General features: G+C 47.8%; 3 protein-coding genes across 10 annotated transcripts in view; 2 read left to right on the top strand and 1 right to left on the bottom strand.

The window, feature by feature from the left end:
- The window catches only part of Vps35l (VPS35 endosomal protein sorting factor like), a 126,849-nt gene extending 124,048 nt beyond the window's left edge, over window positions 1-2,801 (top strand). The window contains exon 32 of the transcript XR_003851233.1: window positions 2,156-2,801. The gene's annotated coding sequence lies outside the window, so the exon portion shown is untranslated. The remainder of the gene's footprint in view (window positions 1-2,155) is intronic.
- Window positions 2,802-2,951: 150 nt separating this feature from the next.
- Window positions 2,952-14,251, bottom strand: Knop1 (lysine rich nucleolar protein 1). 4 transcript variants are annotated; one of them, XM_008843870.3, is made up of 5 exons: window positions 14,101-14,251; window positions 10,362-11,275; window positions 8,159-8,227; window positions 5,985-6,062; window positions 2,952-3,681 (listed from the first exon to the last, which is right to left on the bottom strand). In XM_008843870.3, exons 1-5 carry the CDS (start codon window positions 14,249-14,251, stop codon window positions 3,370-3,372), a joined length of 1,524 nt encoding a protein of 507 aa, XP_008842092.1. In that variant the 3' UTR covers window positions 2,952-3,369. The 4 variants fall into 4 exon arrangements, with proteins under 4 accessions (XP_008842092.1, XP_008842095.1, XP_008842094.1 ...); XM_008843873.3 differs by having other exon boundaries at window positions 13,922-14,148; XM_008843872.3 differs by having other exon boundaries at window positions 13,926-14,148.
- The window catches only part of Iqck (IQ motif containing K), a 165,583-nt gene continuing 157,853 nt past the window's right edge, over window positions 14,225-21,954 (top strand). For 3 of the 5 annotated variants that reach the window (XM_008843874.3, XM_029568693.1, XM_029568694.1), the window contains exons 1-2: window positions 14,225-14,427; window positions 17,548-17,592. In XM_008843874.3, coding sequence (XP_008842096.1) covers window positions 14,250-14,427; window positions 17,548-17,592 — 223 coding nt within the window. In that variant the 5' untranslated portion in view covers window positions 14,225-14,249. The remainder of the gene's footprint in view (window positions 14,428-17,547; window positions 17,593-21,954) is intronic. The other 2 variants (XM_029568692.1, XM_008843875.3) reach the window with 2 other exon arrangements.

Here is a 21,954-nt window from a genome sequence, read left to right as displayed (position 1 = left end):
CTCTGGCAGAACCCGGGGGGGGGGGGGGGGGCGCTAGAGAAAACAGCCGAGTTCAACTAAGGCCTGTGTTGGGTCACTGACTTCCTATACCACATCCTACCTTCAGTGCCTTGGAGACAGGCTATATACTATCTAGAGTCAAGATGTGGGATGTCCTACAGAAGACCTGCTGAGTCCTGGGGAGGATACGGGGCATTGGGAGGAAGGGGTTGATAGGACAGGAGCTTGGTTAACAGAAACAAAACCAGTAAGTGTCTCAAAACAGGAGACCAGATTGCTGATGGTGGTCTACACTGGTAAGCACCAGAAACAAGGCTGGGTTCATTCTGAGGCTACAGCACACTATTGGCTTACAAACTTAAAATCTTATGTACAAAAGGCAAAAAACAGTGTCATGAAGCAAACAGAGCACCTAAGCTAAACACCCACGTGAAACACTGAGTTACAAAATCAAGTCCTTGTATAGTGGGCAGGAAAAGATCCAAACCTTGTAACTTTGTTAAGATTAAAAGGTGGCAGGGGTCGGGAATCGCCGTAAAACAGAAACAGAGAGGACTCTGGCAAAGCGAGTTTATTTTGGGGTTGGGGGGGCTGGGACTCAGCTTGGGAGTGAATGAAACTAGGGGGGTGGGGGGTAGCTTATAAAGGGAAAATGCTGAAAGTATTTTTCTGCTGTTTGGGGCTGTTCAGGGAGGGCGTGGGGTCTGTACCTGGTGAAACTTATGGAGGTAAACATCTATTATAAAATGTTTCTTACAATTATAGGGTTCCAGGAACCCATTGCAGCTACAGGGCTTGGAAACCTGTCAGCCTATGGAGTATGCTCTGGTGATCACAATACATGGGGTCACCAATTCCTGGAGTTTTTCTGTCAGCTTATAGGTGGCTGGTAGGTAGTTCCTCCTAGGGGCCTCATGGTTTCTGGGTCTGGGGTCGCCTGGACCTGAACCCTATCAGATGACAGCCATCAGTTACTAAGGCGTGGGTAGCACAAGATATAAACCATCATTTCCCACCCTAGAGATGGCCATGCATAATTCCTGATGAGCTATGGCACGCCCTAACTGGAGCGTGACTTCTTGGCAACAGAGAAAACTACTGTGTTGAAACAGTTAGATTGCTGATTCCCTCTTGGACTTAGGGTTGAACAAGGCCAGAACTTTGTTCCTGTCACAGGAGCTGGTTGTTAGGAGGCTGACTCAAATGTAAAATTCTGCCTGCTGAGATCTGTTACTCATCTCAAGGCTGAATCCATGAAAGGCCAAGTTCATCTTCTGAGAGCAGTGGCTTCAACAGGTCTTTGCTTAGAGACACACCTGCAGGACTAGGGCAGGGAGAGTGGGGTGGGGTAGGGGAGCCCTTCAGACACAGCCTCTCTGCATGCCCCCAATAGTGGATGCCTCACCCTAGCTGGCCTGAGGGGAATCTCCCTAAGGGGACTGATGCAAGAATAGTCACACAAAACTGAATGAGTGTAGGAAACCAGGCTGGCATGCCCTAGAGTGAGATGAGACTAAAAAACTTTTTAAGCCCAGGATGTGTTCTCTGCTAAAGGGAGGGGGGCTGAAAACAGCAGCACTGATAATCCATCTTGCAGAAAACTACAGGGCTAGCTGGAGAAAAGCAACCACATCAAGTTTAGGCTCCTTGCTCTGTGGAAAAGCATCTTGGTCAACAGCCCTTAGCTCATCTCCCTGTCCTGAACAAATAACTATCATTAGCTAAGAGAGTAGGCCAGGTTAAAGGTTTACTCCTGAGCTAAAGGCTTACCATGCTTTTAGCCCTAAGGAAGGAAATAATGTGGCCAAAAAATTACCAGATAGGCATTGGTAACCTTGAGTAAAAGTTCAAGCATCCTGGTTGGCGCCAACTAAAAGGCAATATATATATCCTGATTCTTTGTGCCCTAAATCTTTGTTTGTGACTGCCAGTTCCTTGTAATGTATAAAAACCCTCTGAATTTTGGAATAAACGGCTTGTTGTGAAGAAAATCACAAGTCCCAGTTACTCTCTCGCCGATCCAGTCTCTCTGAAAGCAAGGTTCCCTGCTGAACGAAGCAAACCTGGGTCTCTCGATAAATGAGTCCATTTCTGAAAGGCTTCTAGAAGTTTCCTTGATCACAAAAAGGTTTTCTCCCTCTCTGGAATGTTGTAGGGTCTTCATATGAGGCCTGGAGTTGCTTCTGCCACCTTCCCACCAGCCTAATGAAGCTAACGTGGAGGACAGAGCAGGAGGAAAGAATGTCCTTGATGAGTCCTTGTCCAGGATCTGTGCCTGGGAGATTGGTCAGGCCTGCCCACACTGGTACGTCTGTGGGAGTTGCTAGAGCAAGTGATGGGAAAATGTCCCTACCTGAACCTCAGTGTCGGCTGGTGAAGGGAAAGGTGGCTGTGTGCCATATGGGTCTCTATCTTGGAGCACTCTGAAGCTGGCTGTGGCATCCAGGAAGGAGAGGGCACCTGTAGTTGACAAGATGTCTTCCTCTCCATCCCACAGGCCTCCTCAAATTTAGCCTCACCACACAAATAGCCTGAGATCATCTTTGTTGTAGTCACAGAAACAGAACGTACCACTGAGAATCTGCTATGGCTTCACTTGCAGGACTGCCTGCTGTCTAAAACACCTCATTCAGGATCCAGTCAATGCACAGAAACACGGAAGAGGGAAGAACAGCTGCTGGGAAGGCAAGGCCAGCTCAGAAATGCATCTCCCATAGTAGGGGAAGCTAGGTTACATCTGCCTGGCACACCAGCCTCCTGATGGGGGAAGGGCAACAAGCTTGCCACTCCCCATGTGGCATCACCTCCACTTCCTGAGATTAGGGCATGGCACAAAGCTGGTTTTCTTCATCCACTGATCCCCATCAAGTCACTCTGGCTGAAATTCTCTAGAGGGGTTTTCCGAGTAATGACTGGGGCTCAGGCACAAAAGAACCCTTGGTGGCACTTAGTGGTAGGTAACCCTGGACAATTTTATTACTTTATCCCTGAATTTGAGTTGCCACATCTGTAAGATGGGGTAAGAATAGCACCCATTTCATAATTGTTTTTAAATACATTAATGCAAAGGAAGACAATTTAGAATGGGCCCTGCACATGCTAAAACTTCAACTGTGTGCAACTATTACTTAACACACTGTGCCACCCAATGGGATGGAAGGCCTAACACAGAAAACAGGTTTTGGTCACTCAATCTGGCTCCTGACACACAGCAGCCTCCACCCACCGGTCCCTCCTATTGCGAGTGGTCCTCAATATTTGCAAGATATTTGATTCAAGACAACTTAATTTGATTCAAGACAACTTGCCAGATGGCTTTCCTCTGCACAAATCATCAAGAAACGCAATCTGGACTGTTTGGACAACAGTTTAGTCTTGTAGCTTGATAGACTTGGAGGCGTTCCTGTCAATATAGAAGATCTTATCTGTAGCTGAGGAGAAGCCAAGGCCCGCCCCTCGGCTGTACTTCCAGCTCATGGCCCTGTCATAGTCCTGCTGCAGGTTCTGTTGCAGTGTGTCCGCAGACTTCTTGTCTAGGGCCATATTGGGCCTTCCAGTCATGCTGGGGGGCCGGCTGAAGGAGGGGGACAGATGCTTAAAGCCACCCATAAGTTTCAAGAATTTCAGTTTCTGTTCCTCGTTTTCAAAACCAGCAGTATCCCACTGGCCAAACTGGGTTCCCTGTGCAGAGAAAAAAAGCTATCATTTCCCTTGAATACAAATCCTCTCAGCCCCACAGAATGACACAGCTGATCTAAGTGGGAGAGCTCCAGGTAGATGGCCAGTATGCCAATCAATGGCTGTTTCACCATCCTAACGAGAGCCCTGAGAGATGTGGTTATTCCATGTTACGGATGAGGAAATGAGACCTGCAGCTTAATCAAGGGAAACACATCAAGATGGATTCCAGCTTGGGCACAAGAGCTCACCACTGACTTCAGCAAGTGCCATCAGTACACACCAGGCTAATTTACTCTCTTTCTCCCAACACATGGTGACAGTAAGAGCACTTCATCTCCTACGTAACTTCACCTGACTTTGTAACATGGCACACATCAACCTTACCTTATGATACTGCACCTCACCTCACCTTTTTCCCCCTTTGGTATGTGCATATGATGCGTGTGCACACATGTGAATGAGGGTATGCTCATGCTTTGCACACCTGTGGAGGTCAAAGGACTAACTTGTGGGTCTGTCCTTGCCTTCAACCTTCTGTGAGACACGTCTACTGATATTCCACTGGGTATGGCAGGCTGGCCTGTGAGCTTCCAGGGATTCTCCTACCTCTTCTGCTCCCTTTGTATAGTGATTTCCTCTGAATTTAAACAATTCATCCCAGGAGAGAAGCTTGGCAGGACTCACGAAGTTCCAAAAGGAGGCTCCTAAAGACTCAGGAAGTAAACTCCCAAGTCTTAGGAAGTGCCTGAAACTGACCAGATGGACCTCCCTCCCTAAGGTTAGGTGGGCATTGAGGACCACTGAGGAGACTCTTGCTTGTCAGCTACCTGCAAGTCATGCTGGGGTGGGCTTTTTGGCAACGCAGCTGTCTTTGAGTCTATCCTCTATGAGTAATCCCTCACCCATACTTCTGTAAGTAATCCCAGGAAACTTTTAAATCCAGTCCATTCCCCATGGGACCATGATAGAAGCCCCATTTTACAGTGGAAACTGAGGTTCCCTAAGGGTAAGATTCTGGGCTGGTCAGTATTTGTCAACAAACTAGAGACACCTGGGAAGAGGGAACCTCAGCTGAGGAATTTCCACCATCAGATTGACCTGTTGCCATGTCTGGGAAGCATTTTCTTAACTGGTATTTGATGCAGGAGGGCCTGGGCTGTATAAAGAGGGAAAGTGAGCAAGCCAGGGGAGCAAGCCAGTAAGCAGCATTCCTCCATGGTAGTTCCTGCCAACTCTCCTCAATGATGGACTGTCACTTGGTGTAAGATGCAATAAACTCTTTCCTCCCCCAGGTTGGTTTTGGTCTGTCTTTTATCACAGCAACAGAAAACTAACTAGAACTGACTCACACTGCCACATGGCAGAGCCAGTAACTGACCTCAGAGTCTTTGATCCAAATCAAGGTTGTCTATTCAGCAGAAGGCTAAAGCCAGAGCAGGCAGACTGGCTTTGCCTACAAGTGAGGCCCTTCCTTTCTTTTCCCCCAATCCATACCTCCCAAACACATTGCAAAGTTTTCTCTGATCCACTTCCTCTTCCTGCACCAGTGCTCTGCAGTGGCTTCCTATGGCCACTGTGCCACATAAACTCCCTACCATGGCTCAGAACTGGTCTGGCATGGCACATTAGCTCCTGTTCCTGCTACCTTGTCACCAGCATGGCCTTTGCAAAGGACCACTCTGGGTCCTCTCCCACCTTTGGACCCAGCACTTGCCACTGCCCTGTGTTCTAAGGGCTGACCCCACCATATTAGGGTCTTGGAACAAAGACCACCTGCCCTAGTCGGCCTCACTTCTAACCGAGTATAGTATCTCAGGACCATCATACCACCTATGCCTCACCACCACTAGATAGAGCATGACAAGGGACCCATAAGCCTCCACACCCAGCACAGAGTCATGGCCAGCTGAGGTGAAGGTGTGAAGAGGTAGTGCTGTGGCTAGGCCAGCTAACCTCAGTGGCTGTCCCCATGGCCCTCACCCCCTACACCTGTTCTGTATTTCCAAATAGGGTCTGGACATTTCCCAATTAAGTCCTAAGGGGTCTGACCCACTCCTGCCTCCAGGGATGCACCAAGCAGCCCTTCAAGGGCACTGCCCAGTGCTACAAAGGGCCCCCTATGATGTAGGTATCACCATCATCCACCACAGGACAAAGTCTGGACAGTGTATCTCACTGGCCACCTCCCTAGCATGAAGGCCAGCACCCCTACAGGGGGAAGGAAACTGGTTCAGGACCAACTTTGTGTCAAGCTGACTGGGCAGCTCAGGTTCTGAACACCAGGCCCACCACAGAGAACCCACCGTCCACTTCCTGGGTTCTGAAGCTTCCGTCTTGCCTGACTCCCGATCAATCTCTTCTTGCAAGGCCTTCCGCCTCACCTAGGCAGAAGGATGAAAGAAACCAATGAGCCCCAGAAGTTCTCTTTTGATCTTAAAACCCAGGGCAGAGGTGGGGCTGGGGCTGTAAGGTGGCCGGTCATGAGCTTCCCTCGGCTATAGATAACATGGATGCTCTGGGTGACAGTTCACTCCCAGGGCTGCAATCCCTGAAAACACATACACCTCACTTATTGCCTTGGGCACAATTTCTTGAGAAGAGATTTTGTAACAGAAGCGCTTCTGCCTTACCAACAGAGCATTTTGTAATGGTGATTTGACTGGAAACTTTACACCACAATGCCAAGGCCTGTCTTGTGTAAAGGGTACTGTAGTCAACTTCTGTGGTAATGGCACTGCTTTCTAGAAAGGCAAAGGCTAGCCGTGTGGCCTTGTAACACTGACCTAACCTCTGAACACTAGACTATTTATCTGCAACAAGAACTCTTCAGGAACCCCAAGAAACAGAAACACCTGCAAGGGAACAGTGGGCACCAGAGTAGACATGAGTCACTCTCAGTTGCTCAAGGCCTCCACTGGTGCACCAGCAGCAATCCACAGTTCAATATGGAAGCTTCCAGGCCTTATCTGTCTTCCCAAGGATTCAGATGCAACTGATTTCCCCCTCCCCTCCCCACCTTCTATTTTGCATCCATGAAATCTACAGCGACTGCTGGAGGGGAGAAAACCAGGGGAACGGTGCCAAGTAGGATGACGGGACAGACGTGTATTCACCAAGACAGAAGCAGTGAGTGGACAGAACAGTGCACACAGCATGAATCCTGTTTCAGTCACACACATAAAATTACAAGGGAAGACTCTGGAAGGGCAAGAAGAGTTAACACTGATGAGTGTTTTTCCTCTCCGATATGTTACCTTCCTGGATTTTTAGCATTAATGGGGAAAAACAGAATGGGAGACCCAGTCAGTAGGTCACCCTAAATGGTGATGAACCTTCTCAGAAACTACATTTATTTAGCAGACAGAACCACAATGCAAGGGCTCTGTACCCAATGCCAGGTGTGAATCCTCAGGAGCCTAGCATCTGGCTGAGTCCTTGGGGGCTAAGGAGAGCCAATAGTAGCCAAGGGATAGGGCCTGGGAGAACTGGGGCCTATGGCTGACCCCTCTGCACAGTGACCCTGCTGGGCAAAGCAGGCCTGTACCCTGCAAGGTTAGGAGTTGTCTGGAGGTCAGTGCTTACTGCCAGGCCCTGGCGAGCAGCTCTAGCAGTATCACTCCTCCGATCCTCTTGGCTTTACTGTGTTACCCTCCTCTGAGCAAGGTTCCCCAAGCACACATCAGGTTTAGCATTTCATCTCTTCTGGGTCGCTCTCCTCAGACTCTACCTACTTCTAAACACTACCTCCATTTCCCTTTCGCTCCCTGGGTAATGCTGACCAGGAGGCAGAGTGGTTCATCCTTGTCACACTGCAGCCTCAGCAGAAGGACGCGTGAGGACCAGCTGCCTTCTGAACCTGTGACCCCTTCCAACATGCCTTCCACCTGGCCTCCACAGCAGCCTGTGAGGTCTGTGCTGAATCACAAAAGTAAGGTCAGCAGCCCAGTGAAGCAGAAATCGACACCAGGCCTCTGCAGCTGCCCCTCGGTCCTGCCAGGCCCTAGGGTATAGGCACATGAAAATACCAGTTTCACCAAGTCCCGTTCCTATGGAGGACACATTTGCAGGAGATCTAGGCATTGACAGAGCAGAAGCTGGTCTACAAGACACTTCTCTCTCAAGCTCCTGAACTAGCCTGAGGGAAGACACCCCATAGGTGTGGTTGAGTGTGTGTGCCTGCCCTAGCTACAGGGTTATGGGAACTTATCTTCTTGATGCCCTGCAGTACGCTACATGGAATGGCCAGCCAAGCCCAGTCAGGCCCCTCAGCAATGGCCACGGCAGCTTTAGGATTCCCCTTGCTGAGATGTAGGACGGAATGAGTTCCCTGTTCGTGGGGATGAGCTACAAAGGCTGGCCAAGAGGCCTTCAGGGACACTGGCCCTTTGAGCCCAGGGCCTTGGTGGTCTGATGGGTGGTTAAGTGTGCTTCTGAGGTGACAAGGGGGTGGTGGGGCACGGGGCAGGCTGGGTTGTACCTGATCTATGTGGGCCTCGTCCATGTTGCCTTTCTTTTCCAGAACCACCTCCAAGTCTGTGTCCGACTCCTGCAGAGAGGGCATATAAGGCGAAGGCTCAAGCAAGCCATGAATGGCTCTAGCCCCAGCAGTCAGGTTCAGGAAGGCCCTGTTGACCTGACACTACCTCAGTCCACCTGCCCACTCTCTTCCACACATCTCTACAGCAAACGGTGGCATTAAGCATCTGATAGAGAAACTGAGGCTTAGAGAGGTAAAGGGACTACCACCAGGTCACCCTACAGCTCAGGGACAGGGCTGACTCTAATCCAGGTCTCTTGATTCAGTGCTTGGTGTGCAACCTTTCCTACCTGACCTCCCACGGTGACACTAGCAGGATGAGGCCAACTGCCCAGCTGGCAGCAGAGGACTGCCAGGGCCAGGGCATGTTGAGGTGGCTTGGGAGACCTGCCAGCAAACAGACCACCCAGCCCCATCCAGCTATCTTCTCTGTGATGCCACCCAATCCTGGTGGCCACCATGCTTCCTGCCCCCAACAGTGCTTCCTGCCCCCGACTACCAGCCCACTGCCCTCTCAGCTCAAGTGAGCTAATGCCTCAATCAAGTCTTGTCAGCTACTTTCCCAAATCCCCAAGGTTCCCACCATGTTCTTGGGCAAATCCAGGTTGGTATGGCCCCTATAAGTCCATTTTTGGCCCCAGTGCCAGAGGCCACACGGTCCTCCCACCTGGGCTTTGACATCTCTGGGCCCAATGCCCTCACACGGATCTCAACCCTGTTTACCCAGGGGCACTCTGTAACTGTGAGATGCTGTGCTTGGCCCTAGAGTGATGCATGTGTGTGTGCCTGAGATGAACTGGGGATGGCTTTCTTTCCTCTACCACTCATCCTGGCCTGCGTGCATAGCAGACTCAGCAAACTGTTTGGGCTGTTCTAGAAGATGTGAGGCAGTGGGGACATATTTGGGGGAAGAGGTTCTAGAATCAAAAGGGAACTGGCTTCAAACCCGTAGGCTCCTCCACACCAAGTTTTCTGTGTGCTTCATACATGTGTGTAGGTACATGTGCCCCCTTTACACGTGTGAAGGCCACATGGTGTCTTCCTCTGCCTTATTTCCCTGAGGGTCTCCCACTGGATTGGAAGCTGGCCAGCGACCTCTTGGGACCTGCCTGTTTTCACCCCTAATGCTAGGGTTATAGGTATGTGCAGTCACACCCAGATTTTTACATGGGTGCTGTGGATTTGAACTCAGGTCCTCACTCTTACCCACTGAGCAATCTCCCCAATCCTGAACCTGGCTTTTTAAAGCAGTAAGGTTTGTTCTTTCTTTCAAACTGAATTAGAAGCAATCCTGACATAGGGAGTTTCTGAACAGAAAACAGTGGAGCTGGTGAGATGAACCGAGTTTGAGTCCCTGGACCCACATAGGCAGAAGCAGAGAACTTACTCCCACAGTTACCCTCTGACCTCCACATACAAATAAATGTAATAAAAAGACATTAGGCCTCCCCTGAGGCCTCCCCCTCAGGCAATGACCAGCCTGAGGTCACCCTAACAGCTGGCAGTCAAGAGTAGAAGGTAGGACTGCTCTCAAGGACAACGCTCATTTCTTGGGCTCCCGTGACACTGGCTTTTTGGAGCTCTGAGAAGGGACCTTCCAAGCCAGAAGCCACACTGCCTGGGTTTGAGTTCAACTCCACTTCTATCCAGCTGGGTGGCCTCAAACAAGGTCTTCCAACTCTCTGGAGCCTCAGTTTCCTTATGTGAACTGGGGAGGGCCAGAGCAGCTTCCTCACCATACCGGTGGGAGAATGAAACAGGTTAATGTAAGCAAAGGGCCGAGCACCAGGCACATGTGGTTCCTACATTGTGTGTGGAGAACTGCAGCAGTTTCAGCAGCTAGACACTGGGCACCTGAGATTTGGACAGCAAGTGGAAAGTGTGTTCAAAACACAAGCCATTCATCTGGGAAACTGATCCCCATTCACTTAGAATCTTGAGTACAGAGATAGTGACGACCTGTACTGGTGATACTACAGAAAGCCCTGGATCAAGCTGTATCTTGGTAGCCAACTCCTATCCTTTCCAGTATGTGTCAATAACCACCCCCGGCCCCAGGATTCTGGCAGCTAAAAGCACAATCGCCCATGCTGACCCCACCCATATTCCCCGAAGAATCCACTTCTGAAGGAAAACCTACTACCTCCTCCTTCTCCTGCTCCCAGGAATTGTCTGTCGCTCCACTCTCTCTCTTCTTCTTCTTCTTCTTCCTTTTCACAGCCGGCCCCTCACCAACTAGCTCTTCAACTTTTTTCTTGGATTTCCCTTTCTTCTTCCCTGAGGCCTCCCGGCTGTCTACTGGGGTGTATTCCAGAACTTCATCTTTGACTGGCTTCTTCTTGCTTCCTTTCTTTGGGCTGTTCTCCACGTACCTGGCGGGCTTGGAGTGGACCGGGAGGGCATCTCCCTCCGGGTGGGTTTTCTTCTTCTTCTTCATGCTGTGCTTTCTGGGGCTCCCCTGCTTCCGTTTCTGCCCCAAAGCTGCTTGCACCTCAGCCTCTGACTCCCTTGAGCATGGGTATAGAGCATCTCCAGCCTCACAGAGCCAAGAGTCCTGGGAAGAAGGGGTTGCAGCATCTGGAATCTTTTTCTCCTTATGTTTTTTGAGCTTCTTACCAGCTTTGCTTACCTCCTCACCCTGCTTTGGGTATGCTTTCGCTCCCAAGCCTTGGGTAGCTTGTGGTAAGGACATCCTATTCTTTTTCTTCTCTCCGCTAAGGCATTCCAAGTGGTTGAGGGCCTGCCTCCTAGGGCTGGGTGACTTTGTCTGTCCAGCCCATGTCATGGGCTCAGGCTCCTCAAAAAGGGTGCCATGGCCCTTCTTCTTCTTCTTCTTCTTGCTCAGTGGCATCTCAGGGACCTGCTCTTTACCCATATCATTCGAGAGGGATGTGGCCCTCGGCAGAGAAACATCCACAAAACAATCATTACTGTTTAACACAGAGTACTGAGTCTCTGGGTCTTTGATCACTGCAACCACCACCTTCTTTTTCCTCTTCTTCTTCTTCTCTGGGAGACTTAGGTCCAGCTCTACTTTCTGAGTCTTGGTGACCATTCCTAAAATGAGAAAGAAAATAACAGTGCAATTTATCACCACACCCATACCCAGTCCTGGGATGTGGTCCCCTATGTTCCCCAAAATGTTTTCCTGGGAGTGGGGTGGTTTGAAATGTTGAACGCTGGCTCAGCAGTTAAGGGCATTGGCTGCTCTCAGCAGTTAAGGGCATTGGCTGCTCTCACAGAGGATATGTGTTTGGTTCCCAGCACCCACATGGAGGCAAACAACCTTCTGGAACTCCAGTTCCAGGGGATCCGATGCCCTTCTGACCTTCACAGGCATTGCACAACATGGACGTACTTAATCATGCAAGCAAAACACTAAGACACATAAAATGTTAAATGCTGAGGGATGGAGAAAATGATCCTGATTCCTTTGGAGGAAAGGGAAAGCCAATCAAATGGCAGAAGTTTAAATCCTGATAGCCATGAGTTCAAATCCAAACTGTTCACTTCCTTTGAATCTATCACCTAACCTCCCTGAGCCTGTTTCCTCTTTTGCGTGGAAAATAGCACACCCATCTTCAAAGGGATGGTGGATACAGTAAGGGCCAGGGATACTTTTTTACCATCTTCCTGAAACCTCCAGATCTAAATTTAATAGATACTTACCAAGCGGCTACCTAAGCCAGCCACTGTGGGATACAACTGCAACTAAGCCAGACACCAGCCTGGCTGCTGACCTCCCCTGCTTCCCTCACAGCAGATGAAGCAGACGGAAATCCCAAGAACTCTTGCAGATTCCCACCAGCTGTAGTAACCAGGCATAATGAATCCCTTCCTCTGACTCACCTTAAGAGTACTCCTGCTCTGGGTCTGGAAACAAACCTTGTCCCCCAACTTATAGCATCCTAGCTGCCTAAACAATGGCATAGTGAGGAAAAGTCCCAGCTAGGCCTCTAAACACTTCAGTCAAATGAGTAGCTCTGACATACTCGTTTCATACACCCTTGGCTTCTTTGTGCCTCAGTTTCCCCATCCATACAGAAAGGCGGAACCAGAAGTTGTTCAATTTGAGAGCTGCCTCCAGTCTATAGGCCTGTCTCACTGCCTTTTAAATGTCAAATTAACTGCTAACATTTAATGAATGACAGTAATACATAGCAACCTCCACGGCCTGGCTTTTCTCAGGCATGTAGGCACTTATGATGGGGGCTGGGGTCCTTTATATATTTCTGCTTCCAGCTGGACCCTCATTTCAGTTGTCTCCAGCTGGGTTCCTACTGCTTCCTGGGCTACAGAACATGAGCAACTTCAGGAAATCTAGAAACAAAGCACAGGAGGTTCTGCGGGTGGCAGTGTTCCTCCACCTTGCAACGTAACACACCTTGGCCTCAGAGCTCACAGGGTCCACACTGGCCTCAGCTCATTCTTAGCAGCTTCAAAGAGCTAGGGGCACACGGAGAACCCTGTGGATATCTAAACCCATCCATTCATCTCCGTCTGCCAGGTTTCCTGGTGTATTCCCAGAGATAGATCAGTGGCTGGCATGCATCAGGTGCTCAATATTCAAACAAATACTAGAGATACAGAAATGGAATAAGACAAAACACCAGGCATCAAAAGGCAGGTGGGTTGGGAAAAGTATAAGACGATGCAGGTGACAAGAGGAAGAGCATGGTGGCATGCCTGTAATCCCAGTATTTGGAGAGGCAGAGGCAAGGGGAATTGCCCTACCACAAGTTAGAGGACAGCTGGGTCTACTTATCAAGTTCTTCACCAGCCACGGTTAGATAGCAAGACTGGCTCCACACCCCTCCCCCTCAAAAAAAAAAAAAAAAAAAAAAAAAGAACGAGGGTGGTTAAGCTCAGGGTGAGGAAGATCACATGACCTCCCCTACCAGTTGTCAAGAAAATGTCTGTAAATAGGGCATTCCAAGTTGGGCAACAAATAGATGGTAGTGTCACCCAAGGCACAGAAAGAGAAAGCTGACTGACTGGGTAGCAAGAAATGGGCAGGCTTGGGCCGATGCCTTCAGGCACCCAAGTAATTTTCACTGAACAGGTAGCTATGAGTCTGCGTGGCTATGAGTGACTGTGTCCAACATAGATGGCATCAACAGGACTAAAAAGGATGAGCCTGAGACAGAACCTCAAGGCATACAGACTTTTAAAGAGGTGGGCTGAGGAAGAGGGACTGGAAGAGGAGAGGAAAATACCAGCCCTTAGAGGGTGGAGTCAAATAAGCCCTAGGCGGTGCCAATAAACAAGCCAGCTTTACTCACTTCCTCCCATCTCTGCGATTCAACCCCCTGTAACATCCTCCTCTGCAGTCCTGTGACCCCTACCCCCATCCCACAGATACCGTACTCTTGCCAAGAACCAAGGGAGAAATGAACCTTACAGCGCATCACCTATAAACTCAAATGCTTTCTTCAAAAGAGCTTTGCTTTTGAGACAAAGTCTCACTAAGGCAGCCCAGACAGGCCTGCAACTCACGATCCTCTTGCCTCAGCATCCCGAGGCTTACGGAGCACAAAAGCGCTCTTCAATTCCTGCGGTAGCCTCGTTTGGGATTGCTGTGACCATCAAACCGCACAGGTCGTGGCGACGTTAATTCACGCGTGCTGGGTCTCCAAGCCAGCAAGTGGCAGAACGGGGATTCGAACCCGGCCCGGAGGCCTTGAGCCCCTGTGCAGCGCTCACCCACCGCAGGCTGCTGGCAGGGCCCCAAGCAGCCCACAACCAGGCTCACGCGGCGTTCCCAGGCCGGTAGAACTCGGGAGGCGGCACGGGGCGCCCCCAGAGCTGCGGGCGGGTCTGTGGTGACCGGTCGTTGTCCTTCCTGTCCTGACTTGGCGGCCCCACCGCGCCGCCGCTCTCACCTGATGCACCCACAGACCAAGCCTTCCGGCCTCCACGTGAGACGCTGCTCTGCCGCGACCCGGAAGTCAACTTGGAGCTCCGGGCCCGTTCCCGCGAGGGCCGTCTCCTTCCGGGTCGCGGGCGCGCGGTTGCCGTGGAGATCGCGTCCATGGCGGCGCTGGGTCAGGCGTCCAGCCGCAGCATGCCCCCCGAGGGGGCGGGCGGTTCGGTGGATTTGTCGGTCACCACGCGCAGTCCCGTGCCCGCCGTGTCCCCCGAGAGGCCCGTGTCGCCCGGGCAGGTGGCGGAGCCGCCCGGCAAGAACCTGTGGGAACAGATCTGCGAGGGTAGGCGGCCGCCAGTGGCCGATCCGGGCGCTACGCGGGCGGGACCCGCGGGGCCGGGCGTCCCGAGGCCTCTGTGAGCCAAGCGGGTGACGCGCGCGGGTCCCCCGGCTGCGCCTTGCACCCACGCGGGGAAACTGAGGCGGGTCCTGGAGCGATCGCAGGCCCCAGGAAGGAAGGCCGGGGAAACAGAAAGGGCGGAGAGCGGGTGTGGACCCCGGGGTCCGTAACAGAAACTTCCGCGCGCGGGCCCTGCCCACACAGCTGCCGGTGGTACCCAGGGAGTCTGCACTTTAGCCAGCGGCCCAGGTGGGGAGTCGGTGACCCTCCCCGCGGTGTAGAAAGAGGGGTTCTGATCCCCGTCTTGCTTCAAACCTTCCTCAACGCCCACAAACAGGGTTTAATTAACTGGCTCCTTTGTAGCACCCACATTCCTTGGAGATGAGGTCTTCGAATATTCTCACGTTACTTACCTCCCTTTATTAAAATGTCATAACAGTGGCACCTACTTTGTGATGTTAGGAGGATGGAAACACATAGTTGCAGAGCCTTGGTATAGCAAGAGTGTAAATTTGCTCTTCTGCGAAACTTTAAAGTCAAAGACCCAGATTCGTTCATATTACCCACCAAGTCTCCCTAAATAGCTCTCCCCCACCTCCCGTCTGTCTTCTCTCTCCACTCCAGGCTGAAATCCTCCTGCCTCAGCCTGCCAAGTACTGGGAGAGTGTTCATTTGTGTTTGCTGTCTGTACTACATTAACAGAACTTTGAATAATTTGTGCCGTCAACCATGGCGTTGGAGATGTGGTTTGAGACTGGCACAGTTGAAGAACCAAATTCCTATTGTGCTAAATGTGTTAAAATGAGTTGAAAGAAATAGAGAATACAGTGGAAGAAGGGTGGTGGGTTCAGAGTCAGTAAGCACCCCTCACAACCATCTATTTCAACCACACCCAAGGCTTAAATTCCTGCTTCAGCATTACACTGCCCTAGAGAAAAGTCATTTCATTCTGATGCTTTTGTAACTTCCACTCCCGAGGTCCTTACCCAAAGGGTTGATCTGGATATTCATTGTGGTTGTATTCTACCTAGAGCATTCATTTCCCCAGGCCTAACAGTTCTTTATAGTAGCTATGGTGGGGTAGTGTAGGAGTTACCTTTCTCATTGCTGTGACAGAATTCCTGTCAAAAGCAACATAAAACATAAGGAAGGAAGGGTTTATTTGGCTCACAGTTTGAGAGCACAGTCTGTTGTGGTGGCAGGAGCATGAGGCAGTGGTCCCATTGCATCTGCAGTCAGGAAGAAGAGAAGGATGAATGCTGGTGCTTGGGACCCTGGTGCATGGAAGGGTGCTGCACAGATCAGACTTGGTCTTCCTACCCTGGTCAACCTAATCTAGAAAATCCCTCACAAGTTCACCCAGATGCAAGTGCATAGCTGTTTGTTCTCTTCATTCTCTCTGTCCCTCCCTCTCTCTCTCTCTATCTCCTTTGTGATTCTAGATCTTGTTGAATTCACAATATTAACAATATTAACCGTCATAATTAGTCTCCTCTCTGAGGATAATTGCTACCTCACAGTGCTATTAGGGGGACCAAATGAGATAATATATGAGAAGGTACCCTACATCTTGAAGGATTCAATACATGTTCACTATTAGTGGTAATGAATCATGCTTTGAGGGCTGGAGAAATAGATCAGTGGTCAAGAGTGCTTTTTGCTCTTCCTGAGGATCTTAGTTGTGTTCCCAGCACCCACATCAGGAGGCTCACAACTGCTTGTAATTCTAGCTTTAGGGCTCTGGGGGAATCCTATGCCTCTGGCCTCTGTGGGCTCTTGCACTCACATGCACATATTCCTACCTAGACACATACAATTTAAAAAAAATAATAAATTTTAAAAAGGAATCATGCTTTGCCTCCTCTTGTAGAATCAGTTTGTGTGAGGAGAGAGCAAAGGCCAGGGTTTCAGTAATCTCTGAAAAGCAAGCGAATTGATGCCTCTTGTAATAGAGTTGAAAAATGAAGCTACTGAGGTCGAAGATGGTAAGTTCTACACATGGCGCCATGATGATTTTAACCTAAATGACCAAAGCCATTTCTTAAACAGGTAATCAGTGCAGTTTTATATAGTAAACATATAGAAAGTAAATTCAGCTTTCCACAAGAAACAGGATGCCAGGTGTAGTGGCACACACCTGTAATCCTAGAAGCAGGATGAGCAAGAGTTCAAGCTCTGCCAGGGCTATGTGGTGAGATTCTCTCAAAAGAACCATGAAAAAGAGAGAGTGGGAGAAAGAACAAAAGTTTATGTTCTTTCTGGTACTCTTATCTTTGAAGTTAAATATGGCATTCTATTAGGATGGATCCATTAAAATTTTTTACAATCACCAGACCTAGCAGAAGCTGAACTTTATGAATACAAGATAAAGCAGAGGCAGTTTTTAAAAAAATTATTTTATGTGTATGATTGTATTGCCTACATGTAGGTAAGTGTGCCCATATAAGTGCGCCCATGTCGTGCAATGCCCATGGAGGACAGAAGAGGCCGTCAGAGCCCCTGGAACTGGAGTTACAGACAGTTGTTAGCTGCCATGTGGGTGCTGGGATTCGAACCCGGGTCTTCTGCAAGAAAATCCACTGTTCTTAACTGCTGAGCCATCTCTCCAGCTCCAGCGTAGGCAGATATTTAAGTCCTCTGTCCTCTCTGGCTCTTGCTGTTGTGTGTGCCATGCTCGCCTGTACAGTAATTTATGTGTAAGTGTTCCTTGGTTTTCCTCCTCCTCTTTTCGGTAACACCTAGAGACTTTGTATTCTCAGCATGTTTGTATTATTCTCAATAAACTTCTTCTATGCTTTAATGAAATCCTTGAGTGGTTTGTGATGTTAATGGTTTTAACTAAGAGTGAGTTTTGGTGTTCTGGGCTCATAGTTTCCTATTTTGATCCTGAGGTGATTACTGTTATCAATTTATCAATATCCTCGTGATGTTCTTAGCTCATCATTCATTCATTCTCCAGTTGAACAGCCCTCTAACAGTGTTGTTAGAAAATCAGGTTCTCTTACAAGCTCTCAAATCCCAGTATGGATCAGCTCTGATTGGGTGCTTTGCTTCTTCCTCCAGCAGAGCAGCTGAGCAAGCCAGAGAAAATGACATCAACCAGCTCAGGTACTGCTCATCAATCAGTGTCCACCAGTTCTTTACCCATATCCACTGATCCAGGTTTTAACCCAAATGAATGGTACTGCCACTTAGCACAAGTCACATTTACTGAGAAGATTCTGGCAATTGGGAGTAGGCAGGAAATCCCACTTCTTCATACCAGCACACAGATTTGATCTGTATACTTGGCAGGACACATCCCACCACCCATGGCCCTGTCATATCTGGAAAACACTATCTTGCAGCAGTCCCCCACTACTTCTGGCTCATAAGGCCTGTATGCTCCCCCTCTTCCACGATGATCCCTGAACCATAGAGGGAGAGGGTGTGATACAGACATTCCAGTTAGGGCTGAGCACACTGCACACTATAGTCTCTTATTCTCTGCATCTTGAATCTGTATTAATTACCATCTACTGAAAAAAAAAAAAAGCTACTCTGAGGAGGACCAAGCCCTGTATTAATCTATGAGTATAAAAATAAGTATTTAGGGAGCGTTTAATACTATATCCATTTAGCAAGATAATGGCAGTAGGTTCTCCCCTAGGGCCTTCCCAGCTTTGGGTTCTCGGTCCAGTTAACAGTACCAGGCATGAGTTCCATCTTGTTGAGTAGGCCTTAAATCCAACCAGAAAGCAATTGCTTACTTCCATAACATTTATGCCACAATCATAACGATGCATTTCCTGGCAGGCCACTTGTTTGCTATAGCTATCAGTGTCCACAGCTGAGTGAGACTGTTGGTTCCTTTTCTCCCCCAGTAGTGTGCATAGCACCTTCCTGTATGCCAGCTATCTTAAACATTATAGAGACTTCACGTGGCAAACACAACTTTCCTGAAGCTATTTTTGCATAGTTGGATGCAATCATTTCAGCTGTTTATCTTTTGTGGTCTTAGAATGAAGAAGTTTGTGTCTTGTCTGTCAAATTTAGATGAACTAAGAGATTTTGTTGAGAGAACTATAAATGGAAAGAAATAATGAAAATGCAAATAAAAGTACAATATTTTAAGTTTGTGCAAGACTGATTATACCATAAACAGTCCCATTATTAGATGTGTATATTACTGTAAACTTTTTTATATGTATGTGTGTGTGCATGTATATGTATGCCTGTTTGCATGTGGGTGTGTGGGTGTGTGATGTACAACTGCTTGTGTTGGCCCAAAGTTGACATCAGGTGCCTTCCTTGATCATTCTTGACCTATGAGGCAGGATCTCTCCTGACCCTGGGTCTCTCTGTTTCTGCTCGTCTGATTAGCCAGTTTGTTCCACAGACCCCCTGTCTCCACCTCCCTTGGTTGGGATTAAAGGCCACCCACTGGCTTTTACATGGGTTCTGAGAATCCAAACTCCAGTCCTCAACCCGGTGTGGCAAGTACAACACCCACTAACCCATCTCTCTAGCCCATATTAGAAACTTTTTGTGAGAAAATTAAGCAGGTTTTTTTTTTTGACAAAACAATTCAAATTACATCTAAGAATCCTACAAAAATACACATGGGTTGATAATATATTTAACAAAGTGTGCACTTGTTAAGTAAATGTGGCCTACCTATGTAGCACTATCGATGGGCCCAATATTCAACACTTGGAATGGCTCCTGGTACAAAATGGTTAATGAATGGATCCAAAGGTTACTTGCTGTGTTTTATCTATTAGACAAGATAGTCTTGGGGAGGAGGCACGAAGAAGGGTGTGTGGGAGGGATTGAATAAGAACAAAGTGCAATGGAACATAATGATGCCATGATGAAGTCCACTTCTTTGTGTTAACCTGAAAGGTTTATTTTAGGACTATAAGATTGGTCAGTGGCACTTGCCACCAAGCCTGATGACCTGAGTTTTATCCCTGGGAAGCACGTGGTGGAAGGAGATAAAGTACTCCCACAAGTTGTCCTCTAACTGCCACATGCACTTGCAGCACAAGCATAGGGACCTAAGCTCAAATCTCTAGAACCTACATGAAGATGGACGTGGTAGCACACATTCACCTGTAATCCTAGCAGTCCTACAGAGAGATGGGAGAAGGGAACAGAGAACCCCAGAGCCTCATGGGCCAGTGAGCCTGGTGTATGCAGCAGAAAATAAACAAGAGCCCTGTTGGCAGAGAAGTGGAAGGTGAGAACTGGTACTCAAGGTCGTCCTCTGACCTCCATACACGCACTGTGGCGCAGGTGTACTTGCATTCACACACATATATAAATTCAAATAAGGGGAAATTGGTGTGTATTATAAATAAGAAAGAATGATACAAACGTGTATATACTTACATACATAATTAGTAAATATGTTGAAAAAGATTTGGTTGGGTCTGTGCTGAGTATAACAATGATTCTAGTGCTATAGTGGGATTGGATGTGGTTTTCACATCTTTATAAGATACCTCTGTATTAGTTGAGATTTTCTTTCAATAAGTATTATTTTTGTATTTGGAAAAAGGTATAAATATATATATTTTAAACCCGAATAAACAGTTTTCACACATGTTAGTGGTTCTCAAGATGGTAGGGGAAGAAGTGTGAATTGAATGTTTTCCTGAGCGGGAAGGAAGGTGGTACTGCTACCTACCTGGTTTGGTAGACACAATTCTAATGTCCCTAGATTCTCATACCCTAGTGCCACACCTTCCTGTTATTCAAACACTAGTCTAGGTGTTTCTGTGAAGACCTCTTCAGATGTTAACTCCTTATCAGTTGACTTTAAAGTAAGGAAGTTATTGCAGGTGGGCCTTCCCTAAACAGACAGGTTCTTGTCAGAAGTCAGAGATTCATATGGAAGCCTCTAATGTCTTCAAAGCACTGAAGGAGCACAGCTGTGTTGTAGATGGGCCGAGGCGAGAGTTGAGGGCCATCACTGAGAACTGACAGCCAACAGATAGTAGAGACTTCAGACCTACAGCTACAAGAAACTGAATTCTGAAAACAACTAGTGAACTTTGAAAAGGACTTCAACTCTTAGTTAAATGCAGCCCTGGCTGATGGTTTGATTCCTGCATGGTGAAGCCTCAGACCATTTACACTTACAGACTTCTGACTCAAGAGAATTGTGAGATAGAACATTTGTATTGCTTTATTATTTTATTTTTATTTTGGGGATTTTTTTTTTTTTTTTTTTTTTTTTAGAAAGGGTCTCACTATATAGCCTAGGCTGACCTCTAACCCTACTCTTGATATTCCTGTCCCAGCCACCTGAGTGCTGGAATTACTCATGGCGTGTGCCACCATGTCTTTATATATATATAAAGAAGAGCTTATTTGAGCCGCAAGTTTGGGATGGACTCCAGCCTGCTTTATCCAGTTTAGAAGCTTTTCTCTTCAGTGACCCCCAAAGCATTTTCCTTTCACAAGTTGGAGGCTTAACTAGGTATGGTCTTGCCCTGGAGGCACTCTCTCTATTGTTTAAGTACAAATCTCTAGGCCTCTCAATAACTTTAATCTCCTTATCCAAGGGATTCTCTCCAGCACATACCTGGGCTCCAACATTAATCTTCCTAGTGCTTTTTCAATCCATACTGTACATTCTATATTTTTTTCTGCCCTATTTGCTATTTTTCACTGTAAGTCTGTATAATATTCACCATTAATAGCCATGCCATCTTTTCTACATTATGCTGTCTTGGTATTTCTTCAGTCCGTAACTTTTCAACTTAGCCTCAAGCAAGCTTTTTGGCTGAGGGCAGACTCCAGCCAAACTCTGCCAAAATATCCCAATTGCTACTTAAGTCCTTATTTCCCTCTGGAACTACATTGTTCTCAGCACTACTTTCTTCTAGGCTTCTACTAGAATCACCTGTTAAGCTCTCCTTACAGCAATCAACTACTTTTCTAGTCCAAGCTTCCAGTCTTCCACATTCTTCCAAAACCCCACATGGTCAGATTCTTCACAGCCAACAGCCCATTTTCCATCACCAATTAGTGTATTAGTTACTTTTCTGTTGCTGTGATAGAAACACTGACCAAAGCAATTGGTAGAAGGAAGAACTTATTTGACCTTACAGTTCCAAAGGGGCAAGAGTCCCATTATGGCAGAGGTGGCTGGAGGAGGAGTGGAAGCTACGCTTTACATCTTTAAGCCTAGCTTTTATATTGTTTTAAATCCCTAAATGTACGGCATAGTAGTGTCCCCCCATCTGATGTTTCACTTTCTGAACTTTTTTTTTTTTTCCTTTTAAAATATGGTATTTTTATTAATTCTTTGAGAATTTTTTTTTATTTTTAAAAATGATTTATTTAATAACAACATACTTAGAAGAAGCATATCATTACAACACAATTGACATATTCAATAACGTTTTCCTGAGGTAGGATGCATCTCTTTCAAATTTGGCTGTAAATTTTTAGGTTTACAGTTGAATTATTACAGTTATA

Source organism: Nannospalax galili, unplaced genomic scaffold, assembly GCF_000622305.1.
Source record: "Nannospalax galili isolate Female #2095 unplaced genomic scaffold, S.galili_v1.0 scaffold381, whole genome shotgun sequence".
Lineage (NCBI taxonomy): Eukaryota > Metazoa > Chordata > Mammalia > Rodentia > Spalacidae > Nannospalax > Nannospalax galili.
The sequence above is the reverse complement of the archived record's forward strand: the minus strand, read 5'-3'. Positions and strand labels throughout refer to the sequence as shown.